General features: G+C 39.6%; 1 protein-coding gene and 1 non-coding gene across 2 annotated transcripts; one reads left to right on the forward strand and one right to left on the reverse strand.

Moving 5' to 3' along the window:
* Positions 1–9538: 9538 nt before the first annotated feature.
* TRNAN-GUU (transfer RNA asparagine (anticodon GUU)) lies at positions 9539–9612 on the reverse strand. The gene has a single exon. It is a non-coding gene; the product is annotated as a tRNA-Asn (tRNA).
* A 1129-nt stretch (positions 9613–10741) lies between these two features.
* Positions 10742–13310, forward strand: LOC127784068 (cysteine-rich and transmembrane domain-containing protein WIH2-like). Its single transcript, XM_052311249.1, has 3 exons — positions 10742–10931; positions 11209–11464; positions 13059–13310. Exons 1-3 carry the CDS (start codon positions 10757–10759, stop codon positions 13114–13116), a joined length of 489 nt encoding a protein of 162 aa, XP_052167209.1. The 5' UTR covers positions 10742–10756; the 3' UTR covers positions 13117–13310.
* Positions 13311–13393: the final 83 nt, after the last annotated feature.

Raw genomic sequence — 13393 nt, forward strand, 5'->3', positions numbered from 1 at the left:
AATCATATGCATGGTGATGACTATATCTTCTTACAAAGAATTCCTTGTTTGATTGATTTGCTGTCCGGTTCTTTGCTGCACTGGGCGGCGGCGATTGTCGCGTGCGCGGCCGGCGGGAGCGCGTGGGCCGGCACGCTGCACGCATGGAGGCGATGCAACTGGCGACGGTCATCACGTGTGGCCGGCGATAACGGCAAGCATGGCGGCGGCGGTGGTAGTCTCGCGTGCGGCCGGCGACGTCGAGACTCGTTGGGAGAAGGGCCGGAGAATAATGGACGACGAGGGCTGGACTGAGGAGAAGGAGAACGTGACGCGGCCGACGGGTCGGGCTCCCGGCGGAAGGGGTCGGGCACCTCGAGGGAGAAGAGAACGCGAGGCAGTCGGCGCGGATGGGCGGCTCCGGCTGCGTCGGCGGAAGCAGCGACGATGCCGGCGGCGACAGCGAGGCACCAGGCATTGGGAGATGAGAGGGGAGAGAGAGTGAAGAGAGGGAGATGGGGAGAGAGGGAAGAGGGGGCTGAGAATGACCCACCATTTTTTATTAATTTATGTGTGAAACTGACATGTGGGTCCTATGAGGTTTATTTTTTTCGGAGTCAAATTCCGATGTAAACGTCACGTCAATGCCACATCAGATGAAGACCAAGTCAAACTAGCCACATAGGTGCCACGTTAGCCAAAACCGCCGTCAAAACCGTCGAGGGACCTCATCTGCACTGGTTTTGATAGTTGAGGGACCCGTTATATCTGGTTTTCCGGTTGAAGGACGAAAATCGGATTCGTTGACGGACCTCGGATGAACTTATTCCCCGGATTAACGGCCCTGGAGCCCAGTTAAGAAGATTACGAACAGCCCAGGTCTTCATAATAAGAAGAGAAATTATAAAAAGTATAAAGAAAATAAAGAAAAATACAAACACAAACGGCCCAGCGAAAGGTCCGCACGGAAATGCTTTGGGAAAAGAAAGAAAAGATTAGATTCCAATGACTGAACAAGATCTAGCAGTGGCAGCGACAAGGGATTATGGGCTTGACTAAAAGGATGAGGGAATGATCAATTGAGGTCACTGGTGACATCCAAATCTCATTTTTGAAAAAAAATTCCCCTGTTTTTGCCAAAGCAAAATAATGGGAAGAAATTTCGTTTATAAAAGTTTGGGACTCTGTAGCTTCCAGTCTCCTCAAAATACCTACAAATTTCACTCACTTTTAGAAAGCCAAGATCTCGGCTTCTATTTTGATTACTTTTACAAAATATAAGGAAAATTAAGTATACTTTTTTGGGTGAATAGCTAATTTAACCTCTCAAGTTTCACCGAAGTCTCAATTTGGTTCTTCAGGTTTTATTTTGTCCACATATATCCTCTAAGTATTTGTTTTAGCTTAAAATCATCCTTGGGCTCACTTAATAGTTAATATGCCATATGGCTATTTCTAGTCAACAATTCTGTTAGAAAATGTCTCTTTTGCCCGTAATTTGTATGCAACTATACACTGAAAAGTGAAAACCAAGATGAATAAACAACATTTTCTTCCCTTTATTTTAACATGTGCATATGAAACTTAGCCTAATGGCTATCGTATACACTTGCAAGTACATAATTTATTTTTGTTTTACATAAATTGCTATCCATTATCTATAAAAAGAATTCATTGCACATAATTTTTTCTCTTATATATATGTGAATGAGGGAGTATAATTGTCATTTATCAAGAGAGTTGTTGGTTATGTGAGTTCAAGGATATGTTTGAATTAAAATAAAAACATGAAAGATTAATATGGACAGATTGGAACATCAAGGACTAAACCGAGCCTCGCATAAAACTTAGAGGATCACTTTGGCTATTCACCCTACTTTTTTCAAAAATGTCGACATGTAATCACCCTTCCTTGCCATTTGAAATTTGAAAACACAACTATCCACATACGTTGCTCCTGTTATGGAATATTATCTCCCTGGAGATAATATCCTTTCTTGTATTACAATCTAAACCGGAATATAGATAAGATCTATTTCCTCCTAAGACCTCTATATATACATCTAAGGTTGATTTGTACTCCAGATAAGATTTATAATGAAAAGAGAGCTCCACCCTACATATGTGTTCATTGTCTACTTCTACAATGTTTTTTGAGGGCAAAGGGAAGGGCACGGATGTTCTATATCATCTCACACATCTACTGCTATAGGAGCCGAGGGACAGGAAACGGATCCGGTGATCCGCTAATGAACGCGTTGATTTACAACAACTCCAACATTTCGAATCAAAGGTGGGGGTAGCTTAGCAATGGTAGCATGATGGGCCGCAGGAAATGGCGGGAAAGATAACGAGGAACATATCCTGCGCCCTTTCCGATAATGGAAAAAAAGAGACCGAAATGGGCTTGCAGGATCGGATCGGATAGCAGATCGGTCGGTGGTCAGCTCATCCAATCCAATTTCTCTTTAATTCTGCAACTGCGATCGCTTTCAGTGTCAACTTTTGCAGGGTATAAATCGGGCAACGGACGGAGATCTTGCCAGCCCAAATCAGGAAAGTTTCTCAGCGAGCTAGCAGCTATAGCTTAGCTGGAGATCGATCGAGAGGTAGAAGAAGAAGAAGAGAGGCCTCGCATGGCGATGAGAGCTCGCATCTGGTAGCCAAGGATGACTTGCCTGTGTCTCTGCTCATGTGCAGTAGAAGAAGATGCATTTCTAGCTGCTTTCTGCACATGTGATCTCATAGGCAGTCTCCTTGGCTAGCCTGAGTGGCTCTCATCCTTCATGCCTGGCTCATCTCTTCTTAATGATCTCTTATTAGTCACAGATCCTGTAGAGATTAGTTGATGTTTGATGCTTGTCACTTCAGTGCCACACATAAACATAGCGGCCGTGATCACTGATCAGTCCAGCCTGACAGAATTCAGAGAGCATGACAACTTCTGACAAACCGCGCGAGATTAACCAACAAACGTATCCAGGGAGAATATCTGAATTGCATTGCACTTTGCATGATCGGGACATTCTCGTTAATTTCATAATTAAAATTCAGATGCTCTCTCTGTACGTAACTACGTATAATACTAATATACTTTGCTGAATTGCTTTGGTTCTTACTTGATGTGTGCAGGCAGGCAAGATCAAGACTACAGCGGTGCGTGCTTCCTGAAGTGCCTGTGGACGAAGACGAACAGACAAAGCTAGTGATCGATCGATGCTCTGACGACAGCCACTCCTGCAGGCTGCAGCTTATGCACTGGTGCATCTGCTAGATAGAGCCTAGGAGAGTAGGAGGATGCACTTACAGAGAGACAGAATGTGTTGTTCTCTGCTTAATTTGTTAGTTACCACACTGTTTAATTCCTCTGTTCAATGGGAAACTTCGTTTAGGGTGTGTTTAGTTAACGCTAAAATTAAAAGTTTGATTGAAATTAGAACGATGTGATGGAAAAGTTAGAAGTTTAAAGAAAAAGTTGGGAACTAAACTAGGCCTTAGTTTGTTCCTAGTACTGCATCAAATTTTGAAACTTTTAGGGCCTGTTTAGTTCCCGAGAGTGTCACATCGGATGTTTGACCAGATGTCGGAAGGGGTTTTTGAACACGAATGAAAAAACTAATTTCATAACTCGCCTGGAAACCGCGAGACGAATCTTTTGAGCCTAATTAATCCGTCATTAGCACATGTAGGTTATTGTAGCACTTATGGCTAATCATGGACTAATTAGGCTCAAAAGATTCATTTCGCGATTTCCATGTAAACTGTCAATTAGTTTTTGTTTTTATCTATATTTAATGTTCCATACATGCATGTGTCCAAAGATTCAATGTGATGTTTCTGAGAAAAAAATTTGGAAACTAAATCGGGCCTTAGTCAGTTAGTCCTACTGTGTCATCTCATAGACACTGAAACTTGTGTTACGCCAAAGCAAAACTATCAAAAGATTTATAAAGAACACCTTAGTACGCCTCGATCATGGAGAAGTCAATTTAGGGCAGTTGGTGAAATGAAAATTTTATGATGTCACATCGAATATTTGACCAGATGTTGGAAGGGGTTTTCGGATACGAATGAAAAAACTAATTTCATAACTCGCCTGGAAACTGCGAGACAAATCTTTTGAGCCTAATTAATCCACTATTAGCACATATGGGTTACTGTAACACTTATGGCTAATCATGGACTAATTAGACTCAAAAGATTCGTCTCGCGATTTCCATCATAAATGTACAATTAGTTTTTTTTTCATCTACATTTAATGCTCCATACATATCTCCAAAGATTCGATATGATGTTTTTGGAAAAAAAAATTTGGAAACTAAATAGGCCCTTACAATGTAAATGCATGTACACCTATACCCCTATTGTCATGTTTGCTTTGAGATTTGTGTATGTAGCATAGATTTCAACAAATCACAATATTATATTCCTCCTTTTAGTACATCACGAATTTCAATAATTCATCAAATGCATCCAAATATAGGGCACATACACACTTACGTTGTAAAAGGTATGTTCCCTCGACAATTAATTCCACGCACAAGAGAAGATCTCTAACCATGAAGTAGTGAGAATCAACTATGGGGGCTCCCTCGACAATTAATTCGAAGCACAAAAGAAGATCTCTAACCATGAAGTAGTGAGAATCAACTATGGGGGCGTTTAGATCCATGGTGCAAAGTTTTGACGTGTCACATCAGGTATTATATAGGGTGTCGTATGGGGTGTTTGGGCACTAATGAAAAAACTAATTACAGAATCTGTCAGTAAACCGCAATATGAATATATTAAACCTAATTAATCCATCGTTAGCAAATATTTACTGTAGCACCACATTGTCAAAACATGGAGCAATTAGGCTAAAGATTGGTCTCGCAAATTAGTCGCAATATGTGCAACTAGTTATTTTTTTAGTCAAAAACTTTTAACTCAAACTTAAAACTTTCAGCCCAATTGTCAAAACTTTCATCTCAAATTTAAACAACTTTTAACTCAAAACTCAAAACTTTCATCTCGATGTCTTTGCGTTTCCTTCACATACCAAGAAATGGTCCCTGAACATTGGATTGAACATTGACAGCGGGCAATTCAAGGAGGTCGGATACGGGTCACTCTCATGGTTGGAGAGATTTTACAGTCATTGAGAGATATCACGAGGTGTCGAGGTACCAAAATTGTTAGTTAAAAAAAAATTCTGCATCACAGCAGAAATGACTACTGTTTTTTTTTGTCTGAGCTCTGAAGCAGCAGTTTACTGCAAGAAACAGCAGCTAAAGTACGGCATCACTTGAACACAACCATTGGATTTCAATCAAACGGTTCGAAAGAACCTCTTGAATGCTCATCCTCTGCACTTAGACCACCAAAAGTCAGAACATAGAGAATCTGTTCTCAATAACAACCATCCACACTACTTCTACAAGCATGTCAACAAAACCTGATCTTATTCAGATCTTGAAGGGCATTTCGAGTGCCAATCCTGAACATTATATTCGTTGCAAAATGTCAACGAATGATCCTTGCCAGGATAGGCACGGACCGTGCATATATTCCCCGCTTTCCAAATTGGGCAAGATTGAAAAGGCGCCTTCAGGGCTTGAACCGAATCCAATCCTTGTAATTTGTAAAGGAGATCAGGAGAGTGGATCAAATTATTCGATGCTGCATGGACCCTTCTCTCCCTGTCGAGATAGATAGATAGATAGCTCCGTTAGCTTCTTCCATTCATGGCTGTCTCTCCTGCTTCAGATTGCTATAAATTGGCCATGAACTTGCAGTGTTTTTTTCACACAAACAGAGCCCAAACACACACAAGAGGAGAGAGATGAAATATGATAAGAGTCTGTCTAGATAGCCAAGGATGACTTGCCTGTGGCCTCTTGGAGAGAGAGGTGTAGCTTAATTAGCAGCATGGTTTGAGCATTGCTTGATCGGTTGATCGCTTCGCTTGCTCTGCATGAGATCTTACAGGCAGTCTCCTTGGCTAGTCTGGGCGGCTCTTATCCGTTCTAGTACAACATAGGCATTAGGGAGCATTGCAGCCTTGCAAAGTGCGAACAGCAGTCACCTTTGCAGTGTTGAAGCAATGCCACATATAAATTTAGAAATTTTCTCATGGTTTATATGGTTAATTATAGTCGTTAAATTATTTGGGAGACGAAACTGTCACATATCATAAGTTATATTTATTAGTAGTAGTGATTTTCTTATGGTCCGAGGTTATATTACCATATTTTCGCAAAAAAGAAAATGTTCCTCTCAAGGACCGTAAAATTTCCTTGCATTTATGTTTTTTGAACTTCTGTTGATGATATGCAAACCTATACCAAGCAATTCTAGAGATTTATGTGTTATAGAATTGACTCAAAACGAGGGTTTGTTCAACATTTAGGAAAGAGGTTACCCCGGCGGTATGGCACTTGCTGTGAAAACCAAGAGGTTAAGGTTACCTATAAAATCGAGAGGGTTACACAAACACCCGTGATATCACAAACCCTAGGGTTGTAGGGCAATAATTATGGGGGTATGGGTATTACGACGTCAATATGTGTTATCAACTCTAGGTGAAGATCTAATTTAGAGCATCCTTAGCGGTTCATCCAAATCTAATCCTCCATATACTTATTTGGATGGTCATCTAAAAAAGATTCTCACTCTGTATCCCTTTTCACTCCAACCGATCATCCATACTACATCCTCCATATCACACTCTCTTATATTAACATCTTTCAACTACCCATACATTTGTACTATTTTTTTCGTAATAGCTAAATTTTGAATGACTAAAATTTAACAGTGTTATTTGTAGTGGATTGTTTTAAATAAATGACTCCATTTGAATGGATATATTTTTGATAGGTAATTTTTTAATTGCTATATTTCCAACGGATTGGTATTTTTTCAAAGACTAAGTTGTAACGGCATATTGCATATAGCCGAGGAGGAGAGGCGAGTGGCTGGGCGTTGGCAGGTGCAGACGGCCGACGACGGGAGCCACATGGCGCATTGGGCAAGGGTGGGAGCAGGCGGTGGCTGACGGCAGGAGTTGGCACGAGCACGGAATCAGGGCCAACACATAATCTATCCCCACCTCCAACGTAGTCTTCATAAAAAAAAAACGTTGGAAAGGAAGGTGGGAGCGGGAGCTTGCAAGATGGTGCACATGCTATTTTTGGACCATCGGGTGGAGTATTTGCTGGAGCCTGGTTTTCTTCTCAAGTAAGCTATTTTCATGATGGAGGATGGGATGAAGTATCTTCTAGGAATGCTCTTAAGTGTAGCATGTAGTATTTTCCTTTACATTTTGATGCTTTATGTGCATATAGGCACACATTTTTACTATCGCACAAACATGATAGAGTAGAGAAGACAGAGGAACCATCTATAAATAAAGTAGAGAAACTACACTAGTTTAAATTAACACGGGTAAAAACTTGCAGATACAAGAATCTTTGAATTTTTTTCAAGCATTGCACTACAGATAAAAAAAGCTTTGAATTTAAATTCTGGCACTGCAGATAAAAAACACATGCTACATATACAAGAATCTTTGAATTTTATTCAAGCATTGCGCTGTAGATAAAAAAAAGCTTTGAATTTAAATGCAATCACTACAGATAAAAAAAACTTTGAATTTAAATTCAAGCACTGCAGATAAATAAAAAAATAAATCTTTGCATTTAAATTCAAGCACTGCAGTTAAAAAAAACTTTGAATTTTATTCAAGCATTGCACTGCAGATAAAAAAAAAGCTTTGAATTTAAATGCAATCACTACAGATAAAAAAAACCTTTGAATTTAAATTCAAGCACTGCAGATAAATAAAGAAATAAATCTTTGAATTTAAATTCAAGCACTGCAGTTAAAAAAAACTTTGAGTTTAAATTCAAGCAGTGGATATAAACTTCAGATACAAGAATCTTTGAATTTTATTCAAGCATTGCACTACAAGCACTGCAGTTAAAAAAAATTTTGAGTTTAAATTCAAGCAGTGGATATAAACTACAGATACAAGAATCTTTGAATTTTATTCAAGCATTGCACTACAAGCACTGCAGTTAAAAAAAACTTTGAGTTTAAATTCAAGCAGCGGATATAAACTTCAGATACAAGGATCTTTGATTTTATTCAAGCATTGCACTACAGATTTTTAAAAAAAGCTAATTTAAATTCAAGCATAAAGCATAAATTAAAAGCACTGCAGTTTAAAAAAACTTTGAGTTTAAATTCAAGCAGCGGATATAAACTTCAGATACAAGAATCTTTGATTTTATTCAAGCATTGCACTAAGATTTTTTTAAAAAGCTAATTTAAATTCAAGCATAAAGCATAAATTTCTTAAAAAACTAATTTTAATTCAAGCATAAAGCATAATTTTTTTAAAAAAAAATATAATTTACATTCAAGCATGAATTTGATTTTATTCAAACATTGCACTACAGATTTTTTTTAAAAAAAATAATTTAAATTCAAGCATAAATTAAAAAAAATAAAATCTGATTTAAATTCAAGCATAAATTTGATTTTATTCAAGCATTGCACTACAGATTTTTTTTAAAAAAAATATTTTAAAGTCAAGCATAAATTAAAAAACAAATGCGCTAGAAGGAGGGCTTGAACATTAAAAAACTCTAATTTAAATTCAAGCATAAATTTGATTTTATTCAAGCATTGCACTACAGATTTTTTTAAAAAAAAATATTTTAAAGTCAAGCATAAATTAAAAAACAAATGCGCTAGAAGGAGGGCTTGAACATTAAAAAACTCTGATTTAAATTCAAGCATAAATTTGATTTTATTCAAGCATTGCACTACAGATTTTTTTTAAAAAAAATATTTTAAAGTCAAGCATAAATTAAAAAACAAATGCGCTAGAAGGAGGGCTTGAACATTAAAAAACAAATGCGCTAGAAGGAGGGCTTAGCCCTCCCATAAATCAAAAAACAAATGCGCTAGAAGGAGGGCTTGAACATTAAAAAACAAATGCTTAAAAAACAAATGCGCTAGAAGGAGGGCTTAGCCCTCCCATAAATCATTAAAAAACAAATGCGCTAGAAGGAGGGCTTGAACCTAAGCCCTCCCATAAATCAAAAAACAAATCATTAAAAAACAAATGCGCTAGAAGGAGGGCTTAGCCCTCCCATAAATCAAAAAACGCTAGAAGGAGGGCTTGAACCTAAGCCCTCCCATAAATCAAAAAACAAATTATTAAAAAACAAATGCGCTAGAAGGAGGGCTTAGCCCTCCCATAAATCAAAAAGGGCTTGAACCTAAGCCCTCCCATAAATCAAAAAACAAATTATTAAAAAACATAAATAAAAAAACAAATTATTAAACCTAAGCCCTCCCATAAATCCCCATAAATCAAAAAGGGCTTGAACCTAAGCCCTCCCATAAATCAAAAAACAAATTATTAAAAAACATAAATCAAAAAACAAATTATTAAACCTAAGCCCTCCCATAAATCAAAAAACAAATTATTAAAAAACCCCATAAATCAAAAAGGGCTTGAACCTAAGCCCTCCCATAAATCAAAAAACAAATTATTAAAAAACATATGCGCTAGAAGGAGGGCTTGAACCTCCGACCTTGTGGTTAACAGCCACACGCTCTAACCAACTGAGCTATTCCAGCTTTTGTCCTCTAAACCACATCGGCCCTATTTCTCCTCTGGTTTCTTCATATTGGGCCAGACATGGGCGCACGCGTACGCATGGGCTCCTTTCTCGCTGAAATAAGTTCGCTTTATATCCCTCATCTTGACGTCGAGTTTGAATTACTTCCTTAACCATAATGCCAGATATAATGTATCCGTTAACTTACAAAACCGTATTAACCAAGTTCTTAGGGTAATATTATATCTAGTTTGGCTGACATGGTGAGCTGAATTAGTGTGGGACCACACGGGTCTAACATGCCAGCGACCGGTTCTTTCTTCCTCCTCTCTTCCTCTCTCTCTCTCCCCATCTCTAGAGCGACGACCAACGGAGAGAAGGGCGGTGCGTGGTGAGCATCGGCATAATCCTGCAGTGCGATGTGGCCAGCGACACACTTGCCGAGCAGCAACGCGTCCTCCCACTCCCGCGCAAGCAATCACTCCAGCCCGACGTAGGTGGAGGTGTTAACCTGGTTTTCCTTGGCGGGGTGTCGCTTCCTCAAGTAGAAGGCGTTCTCGGTGAAGCAACGGCTACGGATGTGAACGTAGGACTTGGCCTCGCGTCGCACGTCGCTGTTGCCCTCGATGCAGCCACCCGACACCTTATTGTGTTTCTTCTCGTAGCCGACACAAGATTTTTGATGGGTTATATACGGTCCCTCCGTTTCACAATGCAAGACTTTCTAGCATTATCCATATTCATATAGATATTAATAAATCTAAATATATATATGTCTAATATATATAGACATATAGATATTAATGAATCTAAAATATATATATGTCTAATATATATGAATGTGGATAATGCTAGAAAGTCTTGCATTGTGAAACGGAGGAAGTATTGTCCACATTCATATATATTAGACATATATATATATATATTTAGATTCATTAATATCTATATGAATATAGATAATGCTAGAAAGTCTTATATTGTGAAACGGAAGAAGTGTTGTACTATTGTGGTTCAAGGATGGTTTTTAAACTCGCACTCAAGTGATTGAGGGATCTTTGGTGAACTTATTCCTTTCTCGCTGCCCCGAGCGGAGCAGCCCACTTGTTGGGCCTCCACCACCGCCGGTCCGGCCCAACCATCCCGGAATACTCGTTGACATCGCGATGCGTCGTCGTCGTATAATACTACAGATACGAATCCGCTCGCCGGAGTCCACGGGGAGATCGGAGCCTGCAAGGCAAGCAACCGCAGCCGCCGACGACGACGACGTTGACGGCGACGAGGAGACGATGAGCTACCAGAAAGTGCCGCCTCCTCAGGACGGCTACCCTCCTCCAGGCAATTCCCCCCTTCCCTCCTCCCCCGGATCCATCCCTCGCCGGACCGGGATAATCACACTGCGGCGGCGGCAGGGGCTTTCTTGATCTCAGCCTCCCCCTGTTCAGGATCCCCATTCTGTTCTGGGTTGATTTGGATGCGTGTCCGAAATCTGAATCTGTGACGGCGCAGCATCGGGTGTCGCCGAATTCGTGCCCGATTATCTGATCGATTTTTAGGGTCGTTCTTCCGTGATTTCTCTGATCGATTCTTGGGCTGTTTGTTTCTGTGGATGCAGGGTACTCGCAGCCATACCCGCCGCCACCGTCCGGCGGGCAGTACCCACCTACGCAGTACTACCCGCCGCCGAACCAGCCTCCTCCGGGGTACCAGGGCTACTTCAGCGAGGGGCAGCAGCCGCCATACTACTACCCGCCCCCGCATGATCCCCACCACCACCATGGTCACCACCACCACCACGAGGACCATCACCACCACGGCCACCACCACCATGGCCACCACGATGACTGCTGCCTTGGCTTCCTCAGAGGATGGTAATTCAAAGCTTTACTCCTTTTCATTTCTTGCCAATTTCGTGTGAATACTTTATACTTTCGGTGCTCGTATGCGTTGTTAATCATGGATGCTCTATTGCTCTGTGAACTACAAGTTCATTGTGTGTTGCTGTCTTTGGTAAATTTGTTTCACAGAATCAAATTTCTAAAAAAAAAATGTTTCAAAGAATGAAGATCTGGAACAAATGTAAAACATAGACTTAGCTCAGCAATCTGATTATGAATAGACTTATATTAAAAAAAAACTTAAATGAATGACTGATTTTACGATATCGGCTGGTACCTCCTTGATGACCATGTAAAATCTCCAAACAACAACATCTCTACCATGGTATATCCATTATAGAATTATATATTGCTTGTGCATCTTTGGATAGTTAATACTTTAAACATCGGAATCAATTAAAATTTCTCCTCAAAGATAACTTTTCGATGAAAACTGTGCAATATAAATAAAATCATGCTAGCTCAGCTGTACTGTACTTTGATGAAGTGTTAATTATAGGCCAAAAGAATATTCAGTATATGGTGTCATGGGCAGGATCACAAGATTAATAAATTGCTTTCTTGAGTACTGAGGTTCTGCACCATAAAAAATGTATTGCTGAATGCTGAGCTGATTGGATCACATATGATCTGAAATACTTCTTGTATGTCCTTCGAAGTTGTACATACTCCTTCATGATGCAGACAATAGTTGACCTTGGACTGTGACAATTTCATGAAGCTGGTTTATTTTTATCTTCCGTCTCTATCTCTATTTTTTTAAGAGGGATATTCATCCATCTAACCCTCCAACTAGATAAAAACCGCCTTCCAAAACCCACCTCAGAAGAATCACCGTGACTTCCCACTGAACAGGATAACTCTTCTCCATGTCCTCTCTTGCATTGGTGGAGCTTGCAGGTTGTTGCAAAGGGCTATCTAATAAACATGCTTAGATAACTTGAGAAGAGAAGGCCAATTAGTATTTACATTGATTCCATTGATTAATCTACATGGTAAAACTAATCACTTATTTAGCAACTTGCCATGGCCAAGCTTGGCCCTAAAAAGGCTCTGCCCTGCTCTCCCGGTATGGTGAATATTTTTGTATGATTATAGGAATAATAATGTATACATGAAACATACAATTAGCTAATACTCCCTCCGTCCCAAAAGGTAGCTTTTGCCATATGACATGTAAAAGGTAGCTTTTGCCACTAAACTATATGGACTACCACTATTATCCCTTAGCCCTATTATAGTCTGGGCCTACACCTCACCCATCCCAAGAAGACAAACAGGTCATACATGTTCCGTCATATATTCTGCGACGGTGGGAGTATTCATTTTGTATCAATCACTTCCGCGCACCAAAAGATGCCATTTGTAAGGTTCCAGAATTCGTTTTTGATATACATGTGTAGTTTTCTTTTAACCAAATGTACCTGTTTAAGTTGATACTTTTTTATGTTTGATAAAGGGTTTTAACAGAATGATAATTAATAGATGAGGCATTTTATATTGAGAAGACTGCTGTGAGTAGGGTTCCTAGCTTAAAATTGCTTAATCTCTGTTTTCTTTTTATTAGGTTGGCCATTCTTTGCTGCTGCTGCGTGCTGGAGGAATGTTGCTGCTGCTGCTGCTGATGGCCTGAATGCTTTGAAGCTCCTTGTTATCAACTATTCTTGAATGGAAAATTTTAAGTGTGAATTTGATTTTCTGTGATTGATGGACAGTACGTAGTGTGCATCTTGTTATTATTTGTCAATAAGTGGACTCTGTTATCTGTATATGCCCCGCTCAAATATGAAAGGTGTTCAGTTTGTTTCAGAGTCAATAAGCTGATTGTGCTATTCTGTCTGTCCATGTCCCGAACTAGAACGTAATCCCCCATCCCAAAAGGAAAAAAAAAAGGCTATCGGA

Source organism: Oryza glaberrima, chromosome 9 (genome assembly GCF_000147395.1).
Source record: "Oryza glaberrima chromosome 9, OglaRS2, whole genome shotgun sequence".
NCBI classification, from domain to species: domain Eukaryota; kingdom Viridiplantae; phylum Streptophyta; class Magnoliopsida; order Poales; family Poaceae; genus Oryza; species Oryza glaberrima.

Bases quoted from the DNA above. Each gene is read 5' to 3' on its own strand.
- LOC127784068 (XM_052311249.1), top strand. From the start codon at position 10,757: ATGCGTCGTCGTCGTATAATACTACAGATACGAATCCGCTCGCCGGAG. The intron at 10,932-11,208 runs GCAATTCCCCCC...CTGTGGATGCAG, and splicing joins GGACGGCTACCCTCCTCCAG to GGTACTCGCAGCCATACCCG. The intron at 11,465-13,058 runs GTAATTCAAAGC...TCTTTTTATTAG, and splicing joins CTTGGCTTCCTCAGAGGATG to GTTGGCCATTCTTTGCTGCT.